We start from the raw sequence: 22221 nt of genomic DNA, 5'->3' as shown, positions 1-22221 counted from the left end.
CAGTAAAACTAAATTACTGTTAAATAAGGTTGTGTAGGCTACCTTTTCACAAATCAGCTGTAAATCAAGTACTGTAAATAATGTAAATAGTGAGTTTTAATCACACTATAATTGAACATTTCATTTAGAGTGTTTTAAACTAAACAACATGAATTTCTTATTCAAGTGCTATAAACAAACATTTTACAACAATGCCGTACGTTTAATTGAGTATTTTCATTTTCTCCTACTTGCCTATTATACATTTTACTTATCTATTTTTTATAGCTTTAGTTACTTTGCATATTTATATTAATTATACAAAATATGAATAATCTATGAAGTATTAAAGTGGATAAAGAGGAGACTTTATTGATCCGGTGGTGAAATTCACAAGCTAGCTGCCAAATCAAACTTCCCCTGTTATTTTGGTGAAAGTAACTCAAAAGTAACGCAAAAGTAGTGTAACGCATTACAATTCAGAGACAGTAATATTGTAATATAACTAATTACTCTCAAATGACAGTAACTAGTAATCTATAATGTATTACATTTTGGAAGTAACTTGCCCAACACTGTTTGGGAATTATGATGCAGATTGCACTAAAGAACCGACTCTTCAAGCAGTCACAGTATTTTCCCACCAGGGTAGACACTCACCTAACCAGTTCTCAGCTGAAGCATTTACAACACGTTCTTTCAATGGCAAAAACAAAAGGCTGGAGGTTGCTCAAACACCCCAGACACAAACTAGAGGAGACACTAATCAGTAAGGACAGCGAAAAGGTATGACACATGACATTCCAAGAGGGAACTGATGGTCTTTTTGTATCTGAAGCTGTCGAACAAAAATTTATTTGACAGTTGACTGTCAAATGACAGCCACATGAGCCACATGAGCCTGCACCCCCATCTTCTTCTTCTACTATTCATGACCACGAAGGCCAGTGCTTACACAGCAAATCCATACCTAATAAAGCAAATGGCCTGGATACGGTTTCAGTTACCACTCTGAAGCCAACATTTTCAGCCTGATGGTCAGGGCCCTCATGGACTCACAGTAACTTTAGGGAGCTTAGCAAAACTTAACAGGGACAAAATATTCTATTTCTACAAATTGAAAGGTGCCCTGCCACACAAAACCGTTTTTACTTGCATTTTTTGAAATATGTTAGGTCCATGTGTAGGGTTAGGTACCAAAACGCTTCCAGTTCCGACGTAAATGGTAGTAACGAGACCGAATAAGAACGGGAATTTCTATTCTTCATTTCGGTATCTGACTTTTTTTTTTTTTCAGAAGCATCGCTGCACGGGACGCTACGTTACTGTTAGCTAATAGCTGGATTAACACAATGGTTAAAATGCTGACAGCTTACGTTAAGCGGTGTAAAGTGTGACTGTATTTCCCTGTAGAGGATTCCAACACCGGGACGTAACTGTCTGTAGCTGCAGTTGTTTGAAAAACAACACACACTTGAAACTCGCCAGCCTTGTGGTGCATTTTAAGTTATTGTAACATACCCTTTTCCCATCTGGTGCTTGTTTTTGTCGTTTACCAGCAATTTACTGGTGAAATAAGTTATTGTTATAAGTTGTTATTACATTATTAATCAATCATTTCATTTTGATTGTGGTTTTGTGCTTTTTTTATATTATATACATTATATATATATATATATATATATATATATATATATATATATATTTCGGTTCAGGCACTGGCACCATTTTAAAAGTATCGATTTAGCACCAGTATCGGAAAAAAACCAAATGATACCCAACCCTATCCATATGTGTTTGTGTTATGTCGTGAATGTGAAAATGAACTGCTACCTCCTCTGTCAGCTCTAGCCACTGAAAAGAAATAAGTGGAGAAATCAGGCCAATTACAAAAGCTGGTCAGTCTGACGTGGTGTTGCCTGAGCTCATTACTATTCATGAGCTCGCCCAGTTGCGCTGGTTAAAGGATGCTGATAGCCAGGCTCTCATTGGCTAGCTGTTAGCCAATCAGAGTCAAACAGCTTAGCTCGTTGAATATTAATGAGAACTGGCATAAATGAGCTGAGTCTTCCTGCAGGCTTTCTATACCACAATAGCATGGCTTGAAACAAGGTAACCAAGGCATTTTTTCCACAAAAAATGTTACAGAGTCCATGGTAGAACTTCAGACATTACCACAAAGTAATTAAATTAGTGTGGCAGGGCACCTTTAAGACATTATCTACTGCTGATTGTCACTTTGCTTTTTTTCCTTGCAACATGTCAAATCATTTTTGGCCTCTCCTCTGATAAACAAATATTCAGGAGTCAAAAAGGATAAGAAATGGAGAACTGCATCTTTACCACTCCTGTTTCAAAAATGAATTGAAGGATCTGAAACGCTTTGTGCTGTGCATAGAGTTGTTCACCCAGACACTGAGCCTTGACATGCTGCTTTTTGGATGCTTTTATATAGGCCTTAGTGGTCCCCTAATACTGTATCTGAAGTCTCTTTCCTGAAATTCAGCCTTGGTGCAGAATTACAGCCACTAGAGCCAGTCCCACAATGAGCTTTCCTTAGGATGTGCCATTTCTGTGTCTGTAGCTTTAAATACTACGGACCTTTTTCACAGCAGACATTTTGACTTGTCATAGTAGGAAAAGCACAGCTGAAATTGATAACCTTAACGATGGCTCAATTCCATCAAGTGTCCCAGTAAGCTATTTCAGTGAGTCAGCATGCACAAACCAGGGCCCCTCCTAAGTGGAATGCAGCCATCATTAATGGTTCAGAATACACCTGTGCTTTTCCTACTATGCCATGTCAACATGTCTGCCGTGAAAAAGGTCTATTGAGGAGGAGAGGGGGGGGGTGTGGCCTTGACCAACTGCCACTTTGCTTGTTTGCAAGCCATGATGTCTCTCTCTTTCTCATGGGTGGGCCAAATTCTCTGGGCGGGCAAAGCAGAGAAAGGGGAGGCAACCTTGCCCCTTATGACCTCATAAGGGGCAGATTCCAGATCGGCCCATCTGAGCTTTCATTTTCTCAAAGGCAGAGCAGGATACCCAGGGCTTGGTTTACACCTATCACCATTTCTAGCCACTTGGGGACCATAGGCAGGCTGGGGGAACGCATATTAATGTTAAAAAACCTCATAAAGTGAAATGTTCATGCCATGGGACCTTTAAGTTCTATACAGAAGACAAACATCTAAACTCATGATTATCTTTACAAGGTAAGTTAACGTTCAGAACATAAGCGAGTTTACATTCAACTTGACTTTTTTTTTTATCTCTTGAATAAAAATCTGCGAATTAAGAAGTTATTAAGCAACGGTCAGGTTGTCCTGGGCAGCGAGGTTCAGATTTAATCAGATCTGATTAATAGATGTAAAACGTTGGAAGTAAGATGATTCAGTGGTTTTCACACAAGCTGTGTTTTTCCAGTCATTAAGAACATGCATAGTCACAGGTTACTTAAATAAGTGCGTCATCAGTTTAATTGACGGAACAGGCTGTAATAGAAGAGGTGTCAGAAACACAAATCTGTCTGACAGTCGATAATCTGGATGCAGACAGCCAACTTTAAATGCATGTAATCAAGACACTGCCATTAATACAGTACATTCAAGATCACAATATGTTACACAATTGTCTCCTTTTGGCAATGCTGTCATAAAATTGCCTGCTAGTTATACTAGTCATTCAGTTAGGGGTGTTCCTCAAGTACTTGAATGGACCAAAACTATTTCCCTGTTTTACTGCAAAGTCTGATAGGGCAGATATTAACATCACATCCCTACACAGCCATCCTACATGCTGCATTGTTGTTTGCCTTGACGTCACTCAATCTATGAATCATTAATGGCGATACAGAGTCAACATTCAGAGATCATACTTTTGCTAACCCCTCTCCAGTGATGATGAAGTAACATCCCAGGCTTCAAAGTAAACCTCTGAGAGAACCAGCATAACTGATGGACTGTCCTTTTTATTCAGTCTTTACCTGCCCACCTCAGATGCTGCGTTCACTCTTCCTGAGCCTGGTATGAGCAAGCCAAGGCCTCTTTCATGAGCCAACACTTAGCCATTCAGTCTCTGCGTAACCACCTCTCTGTACATGATAGAGATGTACACAAAGAGAAGTAGGATCACAAAGAAATCGTCCATGAATCCTAGCAGACCGAAAAGTGCCTCAGGGAGGATGTCAAGTGGCGAGGCCAGGTAGGTGAGTGCTCCCACTAGGCAGAGAAGAATGCGAATCCTGAACATCCAGAAGAGGCCTCCCACAGAGAACATCTCCCTAAAGGCATGACGGAGCAAGGTGGGCACATCTCGTAGCCTGTCCATATACTGAGAAGACAGAGGAGAGAAAATATGATGAGCTAACCTGTAACTACTGCAGCCCAAATATGTATCTGGCTGTAGAATGGAATAGAATTGGAATAGATTCCTTTATTGTAGTATACTCACTAGGGGTGCACAATTCAGAAAATGTCACGATTCGATTCAATATCGATTTTTAGGCTTAAGATTCGATTCAAAATCGATTTTTAGGCTTAAGATTCGATTCAAAATCGATTTTCGATTCAAAAACGATTCTCGATATAAAAAAAAACGATTCACAGTATGTAAATGTAGTTACTTTTCCCATGTGAATGCAGACATACAATAAAAAAATATGAATAGATTTTTGGAATTCTATGAATCAATTTTGAATCGGTAGAGCTTGAATCGCGATACGAATGTGAATCGATTTTTTTGCACACCGATAATACTCACAGATCTTGGCTGGCCTGAGAACCTGCGGTTGTAATCGTTAATGTCTGTTAATATCAGCTGAGGTTCTCCCTCGCCATCCTGGACCCTCTGAGGAGCGGTGTGTTCATGAAATAGTGGGAAGAGCAGTGTTACCTGGAAAAAATAAATAAATAAATAAAAACTTGACACATGGCAACATACTGATGCGAAAAAAAGTTATTGTGTGGCACACACCTACACAAATACAAATTAGGAGAGAGTAACACTGTGTACTGTATGGTTTTCACAATAACTAACAGAAAACAATTAGACATACAAAGGTATTAGAGTCAAACGTGAGCACAAGTCTGTGTGTCAGCACCTTTTAATAAATGAGAATGTAGCATTTATATCTATGGGTAAATTTGGAAGCAAGCAATTCTAACAAATACCTGTAGGTCTGGTATCTAAAAAAATGGTAATATAAAAACTCAGGTTAACCATTCTACCTCCAACATTTATTACAAGTCTCACCATTTGTCGGCAGATGGGGCAGTGAATTGCACCCAGCCATGTGCCATACCTCCAGTAGGCTATAATGCAGGAGCCTATGCAGAGAAAAAAAAACATGAACACAGCATAAGCTAAAATCAAAGAACAAATAACTATTTTAACACATATACTCCCCAATTATACTTTGATTCATTTTCATTTTGCAACTGAATTCTATATATATTCTGACTTCTGCATATGGTCTAAAACTAAATGCACATTACTAAAACTCAGTCTTACCACAGAAAAGGTGTCCACAATTGGTTTCCACAGGCAGAACAGCCTGCTGTAAACACACAGGACAAGACATGTCTGTGTAATACTGCTGTCTGGCCTCCGCCTGAGGATTTTCGTCCTGACAGAAATCAAATAAATAAAAATAAAAAACACATATGAAGTTTAATATGTAAGTAATCATTGAACAGACGATTTCTAAATGTATCTCCTCATTGAAAAATAAACATTACATTGAAACAAGTAGAATTTGTTAATGTTTAATTAAAAACATTTTTTTTTTTTTTTTACATAGTTGTTGTTTTTATGCTATTTTTGCCAATTAGCTATATTAGGGCGGAAAGGCTAGAGTTGTATTTGCCTGCGTACCTGCTCTGTTTGGAGCTGTTGTCGGACGGCTCGAACATGCTCCTGATTCTCCGGATGAATGTTCTGCTGCTCTTGTCTGCAAGAAGGTCAAAAGGACTGACATTTGAAACCATAATATTCTTTAGCTGAAACTAATGAATGTAACAGCACATTAAGCTATGCAAACTGACATTTTCCATTCAGCAAATTATTTGCTAATGCAAAACACAAAAGTTTTAATTAATTTAAAAAAATATATAGATTTATAATACATTGGGTAAATTACTGTAAGTGCAAAGCAGTGCCAATAGTCAAACTAACTGTGGAGACAAGTTATCCTATGTGAGACTGAGCTAGAAGTAAAAACGTTGGGGTTTAGTGGAATGTATTTACTTGACAAATTGTACCAGCTTAGGTAAACAGAAGTTAGAGCAATTTTGAATATTCCAGTTTGTGATGCTACTTAACATAAATAGCATCCTGAAATTTGGATTTGAATTTACCTGCAGAGCAGAGTGAGAAGGCCCGCAAGGAAGGTGATACTGAGCACCACAACAAATAAGACCTGGTTGCTGACACCTTCGATGAGGGTGTCCTCATCTTGGACCAGGTAGTCCAAGTCCCCACATTGACTGTCCTCCATCACCCACACTCATAGCACTAGAAAACAAAAAGGTAAAAAAAGAGGTTAGCATTACACTGGACAGTGTTCTGTTTCGGATCTGTATCAATCTATTTAATAATAAAAAGAGTAACATAATATAACAACGTAGCTATAACAGCATAAAGGCCGCTAGTTTGACAGAGTAAGATAAGCTCTGTCATTTCTAATATCAATTTGTTTCAGCATATTTAGCTAGCTAAGGTATGAAAACAAGTGTCATTTTTACATCACTATAAGCCTTAACGCCTTCTTATCGTTACTCACGTTAGCTAGCGTTGGTGGACTGATAGTTAGTCAATACCTCCAATCTCCAATCTGATACCAAGGTTACACAATATCTAGGAAACCGTTATTTACTTTCCTGACATTATCAGCTCTGTCTGCCATAGGCTTAACATTAACTTAAGTTACTGAAGGCTACTCCACAGTGACAGCTAGCTAAGATTTGCGTTAGCGTAGAGTAGCCTTCACTGTGCTAATGATACGATACATTTACATTGTATGAATTCTGCTGACGTTGAAAGCCGACGATGTGTCGTTTCGCTTTTGGCACGTTACATCCGCCCGGCGGGAAGTAGCTAGAGTTATTAACGTCACACACCGATAAAAGACAGTGGCTGTTCTTCTAAATCCGAGCTCAACCTGGCCATTATCGCTCGTAGCTAAACCATAAATATATAGCTAACGTTACCCCTTCGCCTGGTTAACCAAGAACGTCCTGGGTCTGAGCACTACTGGCTTAGCAGCTAACTTAAGAGTCCACGTATGACACAAGAGCACACTTGAGCAACGTAACAACCTACCAACTACTGGAAATATGACATCACCTACCAATAGGAAGTCCGCTGTCTCTCAAGGCTTGACTTGCCAACTTCTTTCACTTTGACCCTCTAGACATTTTCTTTCCACCAATGGCAGATTATAGGCTAGTGACTCGCGCCAGATCGGGAGCGAGAACCAGTATCGTTGCCGTCATAGACATACGTCTATGGTTACCGTATCATGAACTGCGTTTGCATCAGTTTTACATGTGTTGTTTCAGTTGGTTTCGTCTTGTTTTCTTCTTCTTCTTTGGGTTTTAACGGCAGCTTGCATCCTAAATGTTGCACTACTGCCATCTTCTGGAGTTAGTTAACTATAGTGTCCAGTATGTCAGATTTTGCTCATCAGTCCTGCTCTTATTGAAGCTGACCAATATCTTCCTTGTCCACTTTCACCACACTCCACTATGTTCTTTACTCCTGCTCTTGCTAAATCGTTTCATTTCTTCCATCATGTCCTTTTTTTCTATCTATCTATCTATCTATCTATCTATCTATCTATCTATCTGTCTGTCTGTCTGTCTGTCTGTCTGTCTGTCTGTCGAGAAACGGGATCTGTTGGTACATTCTTGTATACTGTCTTTGGTCTACAGTATCTATCTATCTATCTATTTCACACTCTGATCAGTAGGTGGCAGTAGTAGGCCTTACAACGGGTGAGAATGTCCTGAAAACCATAAGAAGAAGTACTAAGGCAGTCTGTACCATCAGTTTAACTATCTACAGTTAGCGAATACAGGGATTTAACTGTACCAAAGCACCTTTTAATTGAGGCAAAATGCCTCGTTATGCACAGCTAGTAATTGGCCCGGCGGGTAGCGGTAAGGTAAGTTATCAGTCATTCAGTTGCACGTGCTGAAATGCCTTGTTATGCTATTCGGCTAAAGCGCTATGCTAAGACATGGGGTTGTCTAGTCATCCACATTGACCAAGTTTAAGTTATATCTGCCTTTGATTTGTTAATTTTTGGAGTGTTATTGTCCATTTCAGAGTACCTACTGCTCCACCATGGTCCAGCATTTACAGACCCTCAACCGCTCAGCTCAGGTGGTCAATCTGGACCCAGCAGCTGAGCACTTTGACTACCCTGTCATGGCAGGTGAATAATATACAGCATGTTTTTAGTTTACAAAATTATTACATTTAATTACAAAGAGTACATCTTAGCCGTATATAATACAGAACTAGGATGTTATTACATGCGTATATTGGGTGTATAGTGATTTAGGTCTGATTTCAAAACACTGACTTGTGGTTTGCTAATAATAGATAGCCTACATAGATGGATATATAAATACGTTGGTTCACATACTGTACAACAACAACATACTAAACTAGGACACAGTTTAGTGTGACCACACACATGGTCACAATAATGTTAACAATACAAAAAAACATGAAAAAATAAATAAAAAATACACAAACTGGGAAGTGTACTATTTAATAGTTTAGATATAAAGTGATTTCTCCTGCACTGTTAGAGATAAATGTTCTGAATCACATGCTCATGTTTGTTTTTTTGCTGTTACATTTAAAATACTTAGTTATTTTGTTCGACACAACAACCGGATTGTTTCTGTGTCCGCAGACATCCGGGAGCTCATCCAGGTGGATGACGTGATGGAGGACGCTTCTCTCAGATTTGGCCCTAACGGAGGTCTGGTCTTCTGCATGGAATACTTTGCCAACAACTTTGACTGGCTGGGGGAAAGCCTGGGGCATGTAGAGGATGACTACATACTGTTTGACTGCCCAGGTAAACATCTTGGCAGAGGCATGCTGAAAGCTGGTGCAGGATGGATTTACCCACTGGTTTGTGCTGGGTATGGCCCAGTATGTTAAGAGGTGAAAGGAAGGGGTTTAATGGGATGACATGTGTTCTGTTAACATATTGTAATACATTTAAAAAAAAAAGTAGGCTTCTTGCTCTCTACGAGCAAGACAGCTTGAGTAACAAGCATTACAACTGAAGTTTGAACATGAATTCATTCAAGAAAGTGAACGGGACATACTAAAATGAGATTTGACATGGTTTTCATCACAGTATTGGGATTATGGATTTGTATTTACATCATTATAGCTGCATTGTCCCAGTTTTGGTGCTATGTTTTCTTTTCACAGTTTTGACAAGTGGCTTCCTTTTTGCAGGTCAGATTGAACTTTATACACACCTCCCTGTAATGAAGCAGCTGGTGGAGCAGCTCCAGCAGTGGGAGTTCCGGGTGTGTGGGGTCTTTCTGGTAGACTCCCAGTTCATGGTGGAGTCTTTTAAGGTGACAGACGATGTCTTCATCTGTTTGCTTGGTTCCCCTATGTGTGTGAACACCCAATTTTTTTGCAATAATGTGCACTTAATGTAGTAATGAAAGCAAACATGAAGTATCACATCTTCCCTTTACTCTAACTACAGTTCATCTCAGGAGTCATGGTTGCCCTGAGTGCCATGGTGTCATTAGAGATCCCTCAAATAAACATCATGACAAAAATGGACCTGCTTAGTCCCAAAGCCAAGAAAGAGATTGAGAAGTAAGTTTCATATGAGCAAAGTACAACAGTGTTATGTGTCCTAAGTTAATATGAAACTTGCCTTTAATGTTTGTAGTAAGACCCAAATAAAGGAAGGGTTATAGTGACTTAAATGTTACTTTTCCCTAATATTCTGAACCTCAGTTATGGCGTTTTTCAAAAAAACCTAAACCTAGTAAAGGGAAAAGTCATAAAGGAGAGTCATCTATTTTCCTAATTATTGAAAAAGTTTTTCAGCTGGACGCAGCATTCATTATGTTTTGCTTTCTTTTTCACTAGGTACCTGGACCCAGACATGTACTCAATGATGGAAGATAACTCCGATAACATCAGAAGCAAAAAGTTCAAGAATCTGACTAAAGCCATCTGTGGTCTGGTGAGTGAAGCCCTTAATTTAATACTGCATTAATTTTTATTTGTTTAATGAGACAGTCTCTAAAGTCTTTGTCTGTGTATCCAGATTGATGACTACAGTATGGTAAGATTCCTGCCCTTTGACCGCACAGATGAGGAAGGTATTAACATAGTACTGCAAAACATTGACTTCTCTATACAGTATGGAGAGGACCTGGAGTTCAAGGAGCCGAAGGTGAAGAAACATACAAAAACAAAACGTTTTACAATATGGTGTAAAGTAATTACAATGCATTTGTCATTGTTAATAATAGTGTGAATTATTATTTTGTTATTCCTATTCTTTCCTTTTCTACAGGAGGTTGATGAAGAGCCTGCTAACCTTAATTATGATGCATTTTTTCAAGACAAAGTTGACAGCTGAGGACTGGAGTAGTAGGACTCCAGGATACACTATATCAAGTCCAGATGGAGAATGGCATGACAATAAAAAAGGGGCATGTGTGGGTTAAAAAGACGTGAAGATGAAGATCATGAATATCTTGTGTCATGTACAGTATGTTTTTGTTCTTGGGTACCTTTTTGATGACTCAAGAAATGTGTGATTTCAACCCATTCATGTTTTTTATTATGTCAGGACAGTGTTTAATTTTAAGTTCAAGAGTTGTTAATACATACATGTATTATTGCTATATTTTTTAAATAAAATATGACACAAAATATCCAACTTGACTTCCTTTGTGAAGAAACCCGGTGTGGTAGCGCCTCCATGTGGACGGTACGCCACATAACATGCGGCCACTTCCTGTAAAGCTGAAGGGTGGGACAAGCGGAAGCTGGGTCCTGTAGTGTTAGTATTTTTCTCTCGCTGAGCAGTTGGACTGATATTTATCACTCAACATGCCGGTGAGTAAATTCTACAAGATTATGAACCAACAAAAGCTTCTATTGTGCGGTTTAGAACAAAATACAAATGCATAGAAACTCCACTGTAACACACAAGGGCCTCCGAGTAAACGCTAGCTGTGATTCTCGATAGCATAGTTGGCTAGCTATGTTAGCATTTGCTCGCAATGTTTGTGATGTTTTACAGTCAAAAGTGATACATTCACTGTAACGTTTCTGTAAATCCTCCTTAGTTTAGTATCATTACAATAAAGGGTTTGCTATCGTGGTAGCATAGCCTTTACAGCGGAGGCGACTGTAGCAGAGGTATCACTGATGCTATCTGCCAGAAAGGTGACGTTACCTTGAAAATATACGTGACAGCAACTTTTTCTCTCTTTTTAAGGCGTATCACTCAAGCCTGATGGTCCCCGACACCAGGCTGGTGGGGAATATGGCTTTGCTTCCCCTCAAAACCCAGTTCAAGGGACCAGCCAGAGGAGACGGTAAGGTTTGAATCAACACAAAGTGGAGCCAATTCCTCTATAATCACAGAAATGCATACGCAGTGGTTTACGTTAGTTTCTAAAATGTTCACTCGCTTAGTTTTGTTAGCCTGTTATGACACGTTGCTCAGTTCCTGAAACATGTATCGGCTTCACTTCCATATATGGCCTCAAGAGTACATCCTATAGTTCAACTTCTTCATTGTCTTGACGCTCCGTTTCCAGCATTTAAGTGTCTGTAAAGATTGAAGTGAGTGTCCCTCTCAGACTTTGTAGACATGTTGGAGTATAGATCAGAAGATTTGATGTAGTAGTCCTAGTGAAGTCATGATTTGATGAGATTTTCACCCTAAAAACTGGACATTATAATTATTGTTTGGTCACTTGGAGTTGTTCCTTAGCAGCCTGCATATCACAACTCAAAAATAGGGACTTGCCATACAACAACAAAAGATGTGGTGACTAAAACAGGAAATGACTGCATTAATACATACTTTGACAACACTTATTAAATAAAAGTTTCTTGCATCTTTGAATTATGTAGTGAGCGGAGAGCCTTTTATTGATACATTTTTTTCTCCATTTCAGGCATTGAGTCAGACATCATTGATGAGGCCATCTACTACTTTAAGGCCAATGTTTTTTTTAAGAACTATGAAATCAAGGTAAGAAATGTACTCTCACTTGTATTGGCAGCTGGCATTTATACCTCATTTAAGGTGACTTAAGTCAAATGTTTAAAGAAAATTGAAATTTGTGAGCATCAAGCTTCAGAACTTTGCTTGCCTGTAGATATTCGACAGAGAAAAATCTAACACAAAGAAGTGTTGCATTTTTTTGTTGTTAAGATGTTTAGTTGAGGAACAAGTATGTACCTCACTAGTGTGCGACTGTTTCTGTATGTTGTCTCTTCCCCATCTCTCTCTGTCTTGAAGCAGCTGTGCATTTTGTTCAACATGCCCTAGCTTGCTTCTTCCCGTTCCCCTCAGCAATGCATATTTGCTCAGGATTTAAACTACTGTACTAATTACAATAACATTCATGCTGTAGACACATTTCTTTCAGTCTAATTCCAGGTATTTCAGCTAGTATTGTGTGTTTTCTTCCAGAACGAGGCAGACAGGACGCTGATCTACGTCACACTGTACATTTCTGAATGCCTAAAGAGGCTACAGAAGGTAAATTGCATATTTATTACATATCTCTGCACATTATACAATGGCTTCATACTAATCTTTATATGAATAGCATCAATTAAAAGGCTTGTGCTACAGTCAGGGTTCTCAACCAAAGGCTGAGGACCCACAAGGGCTTACCAGATGGCTTTTAGGAAGCCATTAAGTAGAATGTGAATTTTTTGTTTCTTGTTTTACACACACAGGGAGGAGGAATTAGCGGCTTGAATGCCTATTCAAATGGGTGTTACTATAACAGGTGATCTGACCCTTTGCATCGGTGTGTGTGGTTGCTCTTTACAGTGCAGCTCCAGGAACCAGGGAGAGAAGGAGATGTACACTCTGGGCATCACTAACTTCCCCATTCCTGGAGAACCTGGCTTCCCTCTCAATGCTATGTATGTCAAACCTGCAAACAAGCAAGAGGACGGTAAGAACCAGCACCATCAACTAACTACAATGCTGTTTCACTTGCCTGTGTCCTTGTACTCTTCTCATATTGCATTTAATTCCCAGCCTGAAGTAATATCGAGCCCAAAATAGCAATGCTGACCAAAGCCTTGTCAGCTTTAAGGATCCGACGTTGGAATTGCGTTTTCTTGCTTGCGTTGTGTCCCTCAACCTTGTTCTTATACAGCGGGCCTGGATATTAATCATCCCTCGTGATATGTAGTGGCTGAGACTGTAATTTTACTGAATCAACACATCTTTCCTGAATTTGGAATTGTCACAACTGTGTTTTCCCTTTTACTCCTGAAAATTTACACTGGCTTTTTCTGTAAAAAAAAGGTGGGAGGTCAACAATTCAATTAGTGCCTAAGGTCCTTATTCTGAGTTTTCATGTAGCTGTAATAAATGAAATGTTATGCTATGATGTGACTTTTCTCCATAGTAATAGTGTCTGTTAAAATCCTGGTTCTGTAACCTTTTCCAGAGACTATGAGGGCGTACCTCCAGCAGATCCGCCAGGAGACCGGCTTGAGGCTATGTGATCGCGTGTTTGACCCCCAGACAGACAAACCCAGCAAGGTGAGTCCCAACACCTCCAAAATTTATATGTCCAGATTTGATTGATTGAGCATTAACATAGCACATCCGCTGTAAAAAATATATTGTATATCAACATATTGAGCACAGGGTCAAATGTTGGAGTTCTAGATGTATTTCAGCATTAAAACAAATCTATCCTGTTATTTTTTTTAAGATCTTGCCTCAGGTACTTGCAGAACCTTAGGCCACTTTTCTTAACAGAATTTGTTTTTTTTTTCCAGTGGTGGGTGTGCTTTGTCAAGAGGCAGTTCATGAACAAAAGTCTGTCAGCTCCTGGACAGTGAACGACGTTTCTATTCTACACCTGCAAGATGGTGGGGTGGGGTTGGAGAGGGGGGGGATCTGCTTCTGTGTTGCTAAGATGATTTTATACTCTTTGAGTTTAAGGATATGTCTTAATTTGTCTGGATGTTAACCATATTGAGCTGGTGCTTAATTCAATAAAGAAATCATGGAGATTGGAAAATAATGTGGTACTGTGTTTTGTTCTTATTGCACTTCACACTAAAAACAAGGCACATTCAGGGAGTTGTGATTAACAGTAGCTCTGAATGGACTTAAATCTAAAGTTAGATTTCAGTGACCTGTAGACACGTTAATTTAAGATGAAAACTTGAATAGTGGAGAGGTAGAAACATTTCACCAATCCCTCACACACATCCACAAGGTTTACTTGTTTTCACAATATAAAAACTTGATAGACTTAAAGTGGGTGCCACTGCATACCTATTACTCATCATGCCCATACTAAGCATACTATAGCTATTCCTGTTTAGCTCTATAAAGTCACTTGATCAGCAGATAATGTTGTGGGTGGTATAGGCTTTTACAACAACAAACTATTTGACTTGTTATAGTAGGAAAAATGGCTCCGTTCCTTTTAAGTGTTCCAATTAACAGAGTGAGGCCACATGCGCAATAAATACCAGGACCCTGAAACTGACACAGCTAAATGGAATTCTATTTACACCCATGCTTTTCCTCGTGACTGCCAAAATGGCCTCTTGGGGAAAAAAAAAAACAAAACTCTCCCATAGGCAAGGTGAATGCATTTTCTCTATACACTTGCAGTGTTCAAAAATGTTCAGACAGTTCTTCCAAGCAAGGGCAAACGCAGTTTATATTTACATAAGTAAACAATGTAGCATGTTCATTAAAAATATATTTATTGGTGCATTCTCTTTGGTTTGTCCACAATAGTTTTTCTGGATTCAAAACAAGCCTTCAGATGCAGTCCTTATTGAAGATAAGTTTCCTTCGCTGGCAGTCAAAGTTAAGGCAGCGCTGGGTGATAAGTTTGCCCCCTCATGTAGAGAGGGACCACTTTCTCTGCAGAACACTTTGGCTGTGCAGGGAAATTAGAGCCAATGTCTGTATTTCCATCTCTTCAAAGAGTACAAATACTGCATCATTGATGAAATAACTGTAGACTGGATGGCTCAGTGTGGCAGGTTGAAAATAAAAAAAACTCCATTACAGACAATATGCATCTTAAAACACACTAAATAGTCGCGCTCTAAATAAATAGGTAAATATAAAGTAAACTAAATAAGGCCGCGATCAGACAGAGCGCATTTGTTTGTTATTTTGCTGTGAAGTTAAATGACGTGGGGCATTTTTTCAGCACCGAGTTGAAGTTCTTTTCAACTCGAGGAGTTCAGGGCGCTCTTGCAAAAAAAAAAAAAAAAAAAGCAATGCGCTCATCAACGCAAAAGCAGCGAGCAAAACGCTTCACTTTCATTTAAAACAATTAGCCTACAAAAATCTGCCCCGGGCTGCTCAAACACTGTCTGATCGGGGTCTAATGGTGCATTTATCAAAGGGGATGACTCCTAAAATGTGATGAGTATGTACATAACAAAGAAAGTATTAGGCTGTATAATGCATCTTCCTGCGAGTAAAAATGCTGATGCCATGTGTCTTGTGCAACTGATGGTGGAAAATGGAAAAAAGTAAAATGGAACTTTTGGCAGCATGAATGCCACTGCCCTTCAGCAAGATTTATAAATATCAACACTCAAACTGCAAGACACAAATTAGTAGAGATATATGGGTTTAGAAACTTTTTTCCTGCAAGTCTTTTTCTTGTTTGGGTGGCTAGTTGATGTTGACAAAGTTGTGCCCCATGGTCATCTAGCCGACTTAAGTGTAACCAGTTGTCAAATCCCCTGTGCAGTTCCAACCTGAAACAAAATCAACATCTTGGTTTGGTTAATGCTGTGTAAAGCTACAGCACTATAATGATATTGTTTTACAAGTAAAGACATCCGCCAAATGAGCAACAGTAACTAACTGTGTGTGATTACACTACAATGAATCCTGATAGGTGGTTGTACTCACTGTGTTGATGGCTGGAGTGAGGCCTTAGTCATACGCCATCTCTTGACTCCTCCGCACACAGCGTGCCACCTTTTTCTTAAAAACTCCCTTAGGATCCTCTCGCCACTCTTTCTGCAGGATATAACATTTAAAATTTTTTTTAAAAAAAATCAACAATCTCATTAGCTTGTGCTTTGTTTATAACTACCACCCAACACAGCTAAGCTGATAGATATTTACTTCATTTAAAAATAACTGAGATCAGTTGCATTGTTTTTTTTTAACCAGGGCAGCAGTTTTCAGATTACATTATGTGCTTACATAATTGCAAAAGGGTTCTCCAATGTTGTAGAAAGAAGTGGCTGATCATTAATGCAATATCTACATTGTCCATTATCAGCAACCATTCATCCAATGTTCCAAAGGCACATTCTGTTTACTAATCTGATATCATTTTAAAAGGCTAACTGAGAAAAAATTGGAGAACCCTTTGGCAATTATGTAAGCACATAATGTAATCTGAAAAATGCTGCCCTGATTAAAATAACAATGCAACTGATCTCAGCTGGTATTCTGTCTATAATGGAGTGGAATGTGTGTGTGTGTGTGTGTATCAAAAAAAAAGAAAAAAAATCTACAAACTAACCCTAGCTTGAGATCGTTCTTATATGACAGTGGACACTTACAGCTGCATCTACGTTGGCAGGAGAGTCTCCATTGGGGTCTGCCAACATGGAGATAACACTGATCATGATGGTCTCCACTGTGTGGATTGGCAGCCAGCGCTCTTCAGGCTTCTCATAGCCATACTTGTCCTCGCCAGGTTCATGCAGGATGGAGATGCAGACATCGCCATTTTTTGCCACTGGCAGAAAAAAAAAAATTTAACAGATTACTGACACGTTTGTACTAAGGCAATAGATGAGATACTACTCTGCACTCTGCAAAACTCAAGCCTAATACATTTAATTATGAAGCCAGTTACAGTAAGAGACTTTTGTCAAGGGACCTTTACCAGAGAACTACTATCTGTAAACTAATATACTCACAGCCACCAGTGGCCACTGTTTAAGGGGGTTTTCTCACCTGCGCTTTAAGTCTGGTTAAATCAGACTCTGGTTTGGTTTCCCCCTTGGTGCGATTCCTTTAGGCAGGTGTGAACACAGTAATCGCACTCAGGTGCTGACCCAAACAACCACACCGAGACTCTTTAGAGGAGGTGGTCTCGGTCCAGTCCCAAACAAACTCTGGAGCGGTTTGTTTGTGGTGGGAATGTGATCCGACCCAGTTGTACTCCAAGCTATGCAAGTTTGAGCTCAACGGCTCCTGAAGCCAGGTGTGCTTTGCATTCTGGGATGCAGCAGAGCATGCAAACTGTAGCAGCTTGCGTCGTAGTAGCAGCTAGCCGGAGAATTGAATAGGAATGTTACAGAAATATGCACTAGCTCAGAACACAGGACCTTCCTCATGTACTTACTTTCTTGCTCCCGCCCCTGACACATCTGACCAATAAGCTGAGTAAACGTTCTCACGTGGTTTGTAGTGATGCATTTTACCAACGGGAAAACGCTCCAAGTTTACAAACTCATCAACTGATTCAGACCAGAGTAAAGAAAATTGAGTCCATTTCCCCGAAAAGAGGCCAAAAATTGATTTACACACATGATTAAAGATACTAATTAACAGAATCATGGTACAATAATGTTGATCAATGGAATATAAACGTCTGAGGGATTGTAATGCACAGTTAAGCATGTAACAACAGTATTTACATAGGCTACCCTAATATGTTTTCACACCAACTGCAGACAAAAAAAATTAATTACTGAATACTTTCTTTAATACAGATTAATTAGAGATACAGTGGCCTGGTAAGTAAGTCCTTAACAGTGGTGTAGTCTAATGTATTGTAGTGGGTATACTGCACTGTGTATTGGCCAGAATCTGCCTTTGGGGGAGGGTGGGGGGCATATCAAAGTGGGGGGTCTGGGTGTCCTCCCCCAGGGAAGTTTTGAGCATCAACAACTTCATTTCCTGTATTCAGATACCCTTTTATGCACCAATTTACGGTGGCAATACCTTTATTTAGCCTATGTGAAGAAGAAAAACATAGATGAAAATTCAAAATCTATCAAAAATATAATGGAAAGTATGTTGTTGCGTGTCATTGAGCATTTTTAAAGCTACATTGTGGAAGAATTTCTCCCATCTAGCGGTGAAATTGTATACGACAACCAACTGAATATTACTTTCTAGCCCTTCCAATTCCGAGCGCGGTTTCACTCCTACGATAGCCTGGGTAAACCCTGACGAACTTCCCGCAAATTTGAGATTTGCTCTGCAAGTCAGTCTGGCGAAGAGCCCATTCAAGCCCATTTCTAATGTCCCCAAAATCAAGGCACCAATCACAACCGCTGAGGCGGCCTTTACACCGATCACAACCGCTGAGGCGGGCTTTACACCAATCACAACCGTTGAGGCGGGCTTTACGCAACGACGATAGCGCAGCGACGGCGAGCAGCTTTTTGTTTACATTCAACATGACGGCTACCGAAGCGCAGCGTTACCCGGATCGTTGGTCTGATTGGTTGGACTATCCAATGCGCCCAGAGGCATTTGAGCGGCGTCCGTTGGTGACGCCCCTTTGGAAATGAACTGTCAATGAACCTTTCCCAGACCCACTCTCAGTTACAACTGAGAAGGGTCTGGTGTCAACCAGGCTACTCCTACGGTGGCCGAACCCAAAATTAGCTCTTAGTATCTCTGTTGTTTACACGCAGCTGTTCTAGCCACTCCAGTATTAACTTTGGTCTTATTGCTTTGCCTGTCGCGTCATCGTTTTAATTCTCTTTTTCGCTTCCCTGGCGAGTAATCTCCTGGCTGGCATTCGTCACGGTGCCACTGAGTGTAAAAGCGCGAAAGGCGGAGGTATGTCCCTCTTTGGCTAATGTATTTTAAAGATGGAGGCGCAACATGGCGGCCGTCATTCAAGCGACTCGCTCCTATGTATTCTGAATGGCAGATTCCACGCTTACGAGAATACTTTGATTAGTTGGTGGAAGTAATTACACATGAATGAACACATATTTGTGAAAGAACAAAGGGGTTTTTGCTAAGAATCAACTCAAAAAATTACACAATGTAGGTTTAAGTGGGTATTATGGAAATCCTGGAACTTTCTTAGTGGGTATACTGCGTATACCTGCGTATCACATAGACTACACCGCTGGTCCTTACCATTTGGATGCCAGATTTCTGTGATGAACTTCATCTTGGGAGGCCTCAAAGGGTAGTTACGGGGGAAGGTTAAGGTGGCTTTGAAGAAACCTCCTTCACTGAAAAATAAAGAGGATGGTGTAAATATGCACACTGGGTATTATGAGTGAACAGCTCAGCTACAAATCAAGGTAAGTTCACGGGCAAATGATTTCTCTCACAACAATGTGTCCTGAGGTCCAATGACGACCACTTCCCACTGATAGATGTCATCATCATCCACAAGACCCGCAGAAAAGCCTTCCACTGGGTTCTTGTTGAGCTCTGAAATTTAAGTTGCAGTTAGTCTAGTCTCGCATTACCAGACCTATCTCCACGGCGCGGTGGAGTAAATCGGTTTTTGTCACACAAAGTATATCAACCTGGGCGTGTAGCTAAGTGAATCAAATTAGCTGATGTGCAAGTAACGTAATGACAAGTAGACTGACGAAAAGACACCTGGCAATTAATGCTTAGCTGGCAGCTGAATATCCAAACGTATGCACTGGCTTGTGTGTGTGGTGATTTTGAAATGCCTTCAGTGGTTATTGAGCAACAGTCAGCTAGCCTTAGTCATAGTCGGGCTATCTGTGACGTTACACGTGCATTTCAACTTTGTTGTCACTAGCCGCATATGTAACAGTTACGTAAACGGTCAAATGAAACGCAGCGGCTGCTCTGATGTGATAACTTAGCTAATATAACGTTACCGTAAAATAAGCTCTAGTAGCAACAATTATCGTTAACGTTAGCCAACTTACCTGCTAATTGTTTACGTAGTAACAACGAGGACTGTCCCGTCATGTTATAGCCAACGTTATAAATGTTTAACCCCGTTATTGGTATTTATTAACGCCAACTAACTGTGAACACGGTTAAATTTAACATTGGGCAGCTAATACAGCTAAAACAAACCGTCCACGTTTCTCCTCCGTCTCTCTGCTCTCTGACAAGACCAATAACATAAGTGAAAAAAAACGGTGAGAGGTAAATTGCCCTCGGTACAAACTCTCAGGCACGCCTTTCTTTCAGACGTTATACTGTCCCCAGTCCCCAATAAGGTCCAATTAAATGAAAGTTAGTTTCAAACCTAGGGCCTTCGCTAGGATATAGGGCTGTTGATTTTGGCAAAAGAGCGTGGAATGTATTACTCACACAGCTCACGAAGTACTAACGTTCAGGCCTAATCCTGGGCTAAATCTAACGCTGTCTTTTCTTCTTCGTGTGGCTCCGCAGCTGGCTATTCCCCCATTGGTGCATTACTGCCACAAACAGTTTGTAATGAATACTACATGTTCAGTATTTGCATCTCGAGGTGTAGACTTGTGTAGAAAATGCAGCAACATAAAGCCAACATTTAAAACTACAATAAATCAGTATGATCCCACCACAGTTATATTCCTGGTAATGCGAAGAAGGCGTTAACAACATTTAGATCATCATCTCGGTAAATTAACTTGACAGAAAACAGATTAAACAGTAAATAAACCGAACATGAAAAATCCTATTTGTTAGAAACTTGTGACTATGGCCCTGCCCCCTGCCTGCACAGAACTCTGACCTCCAGTGCATCAAACATCTTTGGTATGAAACGCAGACTAAAACCCATGTGTTATTGCCTGCCTCAAATGGGAGCAAATCCCTGAGCTAAACTCCATGTAGCCTATAAAACAGTGTCTCAGTCTTAATTATCTTTATTGCCTCATTGCTTACCTACAAAGTGTCCCCCCCTACTCCCTCTGCCATTTTCTTGTTGTTTTATCCCCTCATTTATCACTTTCAGATCCCTCTAAGGCAGCTTTCAAATCCACTTCATCTCACTCTATTCCCCTTCCCCTGCTACATCCACAACCTCATCCACGCCTACATGTGCTTCAATCTCTAAAAATACAAAAGCACTTCCTGTATCCACTCAATTCAGTGCCATTAAAAGCTCCAAACGACGTCAGGCTTGACCAGAGATCATCCCTCTAGCAGTGCTGTCAGTGCATCGGCTGAAGAATATACCTGTTTGTTACATGTCTTACTCTGGTGAAAACTGACAAGCCCTCTGGCAGCAGCCTTTTCTAAACAAATTGTACTACAAATCTATCTGTAAAAAAACCTGCAGGTGCTATACTCCTGTAGGCTTTTCAAAACCTAATCATCATTTGGCTTTTCATAATCTCCCCTCCTTATCTTCTCCAGTACTGATAGATATACTGTATTTCAGGATTTGATAACAGCCATGTTGTAATACAGGGCCAGGTTGTGTGACCTTTCGCTACCTCAATCAACCCAAGTACATCCACTTCCTCACGTGCTGTCCTCACAAAGATGCCTTTACCATTTTTTCTTCTGGTTTCTCTGGGTGAACCTAAAGCTTAATAGTATTTCCAATATGTAACATGTATTGTGCTTTTTGCCTTAGCAAAACAAGGGGGGGGGGGAATGGGGGGTTACAACCCCCCCCAATAATCCAAACTGGCCAGTGCAAACCCCCCCCCCCTCCCAAATATTGTATCATAATGATGAATGCAAAATATTACAACGGTTTAAAAAACATCCCGAAACACGTGGGATGTTAACACATGTTAACAATTATAACAATAATAATAATAATATTTATACATAAATTAAGACATTTTCACCATAACTTGATGCAGAAAAGGCACAACTTGTTGCAGGAGAATTCACCAGAATGCAGGAAATTAAGTGTTTGATGCTCAAAATTTCCTGGGGGGTGGACCCCCAAGAACCCCCAGCACCCCCGGTCAGAATGTGTTCTCCCAATGATGAAACAAACGGCCTTGCAAGATAGGTGGAGATCTCAACCCCCCCCTCCCCATGTTCAA

The 22221-nt window shown here is 40.1% G+C and overlaps 4 protein-coding genes across 7 annotated transcripts; 2 read left to right on the top strand and 2 right to left on the bottom strand.

The window, feature by feature from the left end:
• Nucleotides 1–3434: 3434 nt before the first annotated feature.
• rnf170 (ring finger protein 170) lies at nucleotides 3435–7467 on the bottom strand. Of its 4 annotated transcripts, none has more exons than XM_031278084.1 (7): nucleotides 7328–7467; nucleotides 6336–6492; nucleotides 5854–5929; nucleotides 5491–5605; nucleotides 5233–5306; nucleotides 4741–4872; nucleotides 3435–4311 (listed from the first exon to the last, which is right to left on the bottom strand). In XM_031278084.1, exons 2-7 carry the CDS (start codon nucleotides 6473–6475, stop codon nucleotides 4042–4044), a joined length of 807 nt encoding a protein of 268 aa, XP_031133944.1. In that variant the 5' UTR covers nucleotides 6476–6492; nucleotides 7328–7467; the 3' UTR covers nucleotides 3435–4041. The 4 variants fall into 4 exon arrangements, with proteins under 4 accessions (XP_031133944.1, XP_031133945.1, XP_031133946.1 ...); XM_031278085.2 differs by lacking the exon at nucleotides 7328–7467 and adding an exon at nucleotides 7188–7313; XM_031278086.2 differs by lacking the exon at nucleotides 7328–7467 and adding an exon at nucleotides 6987–7154.
• Nucleotides 7468–7960: 493 nt separating this feature from the next.
• On the top strand, nucleotides 7961–10919 carry gpn3 (GPN-loop GTPase 3). The gene is made up of 8 exons (XM_031277885.2): nucleotides 7961–8143; nucleotides 8308–8416; nucleotides 8906–9073; nucleotides 9466–9590; nucleotides 9728–9843; nucleotides 10123–10219; nucleotides 10304–10432; nucleotides 10556–10919. Exons 1-8 carry the CDS (start codon nucleotides 8096–8098, stop codon nucleotides 10619–10621), a joined length of 858 nt encoding a protein of 285 aa, XP_031133745.1. The 5' UTR covers nucleotides 7961–8095; the 3' UTR covers nucleotides 10622–10919.
• A 46-nt stretch (nucleotides 10920–10965) lies between these two features.
• Nucleotides 10966–14279, top strand: arpc3 (actin related protein 2/3 complex, subunit 3). Its single transcript, XM_031277886.2, has 7 exons — nucleotides 10966–11103; nucleotides 11489–11588; nucleotides 12177–12253; nucleotides 12698–12766; nucleotides 13067–13193; nucleotides 13698–13792; nucleotides 14035–14279. Exons 1-7 carry the CDS (start codon nucleotides 11098–11100, stop codon nucleotides 14095–14097), a joined length of 537 nt encoding a protein of 178 aa, XP_031133746.1. The 5' UTR covers nucleotides 10966–11097; the 3' UTR covers nucleotides 14098–14279.
• Nucleotides 14280–14962: 683 nt separating this feature from the next.
• Nucleotides 14963–20560, bottom strand: LOC116035012 (ubiquitin-conjugating enzyme E2 G1-like). The gene is made up of 6 exons (XM_031277887.2): nucleotides 20149–20560; nucleotides 19570–19672; nucleotides 19370–19467; nucleotides 16819–16997; nucleotides 16154–16264; nucleotides 14963–15996 (listed from the first exon to the last, which is right to left on the bottom strand). The coding sequence occupies exons 1-5, from the start codon at nucleotides 20189–20191 to the stop codon at nucleotides 16178–16180; spliced, it is 510 nt and encodes a 169-aa protein (XP_031133747.1). The 5' UTR covers nucleotides 20192–20560; the 3' UTR covers nucleotides 14963–15996; nucleotides 16154–16177.
• Nucleotides 20561–22221: the final 1661 nt, after the last annotated feature.

This window comes from Sander lucioperca, chromosome 1 (genome assembly GCF_008315115.2).
Source record: "Sander lucioperca isolate FBNREF2018 chromosome 1, SLUC_FBN_1.2, whole genome shotgun sequence".
NCBI classification, from domain to species: Eukaryota; Metazoa; Chordata; class Actinopteri; order Perciformes; family Percidae; genus Sander; species Sander lucioperca.
Note: the sequence above shows the minus strand (reverse complement) of the source record. Positions and strands in the feature narration are given on the sequence as shown.

What these genes read in the sequence shown, in the direction of transcription:
- rnf170 (XM_031278084.1), bottom strand. Translation starts at nt 6,475, where the DNA reads ATGGAGGACAGTCAATGTGGGGACTTGGACTACCTGGTCCAAGATGAG. An exon ending in CTTCTCACTCTGCTCTGCAG is followed by an intron (nt 5,930 to 6,335) that starts GTAAATTCAAAT and finishes ACCTTCTTGCAG; the next exon opens with ACAAGAGCAGCAGAACATTC. An exon ending in TCTCAGGCCAGCCAAGATCT is followed by an intron (nt 4,312 to 4,740) that starts GTGAGTATTATC and finishes CTGTCTTCTCAG; the next exon opens with TATATGGACAGGCTACGAGA.
- arpc3 (XM_031277886.2), top strand. An exon ending in TTAAGAACTATGAAATCAAG is followed by an intron (nt 12,254 to 12,697) that starts GTAAGAAATGTA and finishes GTTTTCTTCCAG; the next exon opens with AACGAGGCAGACAGGACGCT. An exon ending in TGCAAACAAGCAAGAGGACG is followed by an intron (nt 13,194 to 13,697) that starts GTAAGAACCAGC and finishes AACCTTTTCCAG; the next exon opens with AGACTATGAGGGCGTACCTC.
- gpn3 (XM_031277885.2), top strand. Translation starts at nt 8,096, where the DNA reads ATGCCTCGTTATGCACAGCTAGTAATTGGCCCGGCGGGTAGCGGTAAG. An exon ending in TCATGGTGGAGTCTTTTAAG is followed by an intron (nt 9,591 to 9,727) that starts GTGACAGACGAT and finishes CTCTAACTACAG; the next exon opens with TTCATCTCAGGAGTCATGGT. An exon ending in CTAAAGCCATCTGTGGTCTG is followed by an intron (nt 10,220 to 10,303) that starts GTGAGTGAAGCC and finishes CTGTGTATCCAG; the next exon opens with ATTGATGACTACAGTATGGT.
- LOC116035012 (XM_031277887.2), bottom strand. Translation starts at nt 20,191, where the DNA reads ATGACGGGACAGTCCTCGTTGTTACTACGTAAACAATTAGCAG. An exon ending in ACTACGTAAACAATTAGCAG is followed by an intron (nt 19,673 to 20,148) that starts GTAAGTTGGCTA and finishes CTTAAATTTCAG; the next exon opens with AGCTCAACAAGAACCCAGTG. An exon ending in CTGCCAACGTAGATGCAGCT is followed by an intron (nt 16,265 to 16,818) that starts GTAAGTGTCCAC and finishes TATATCCTGCAG; the next exon opens with AAAGAGTGGCGAGAGGATCC.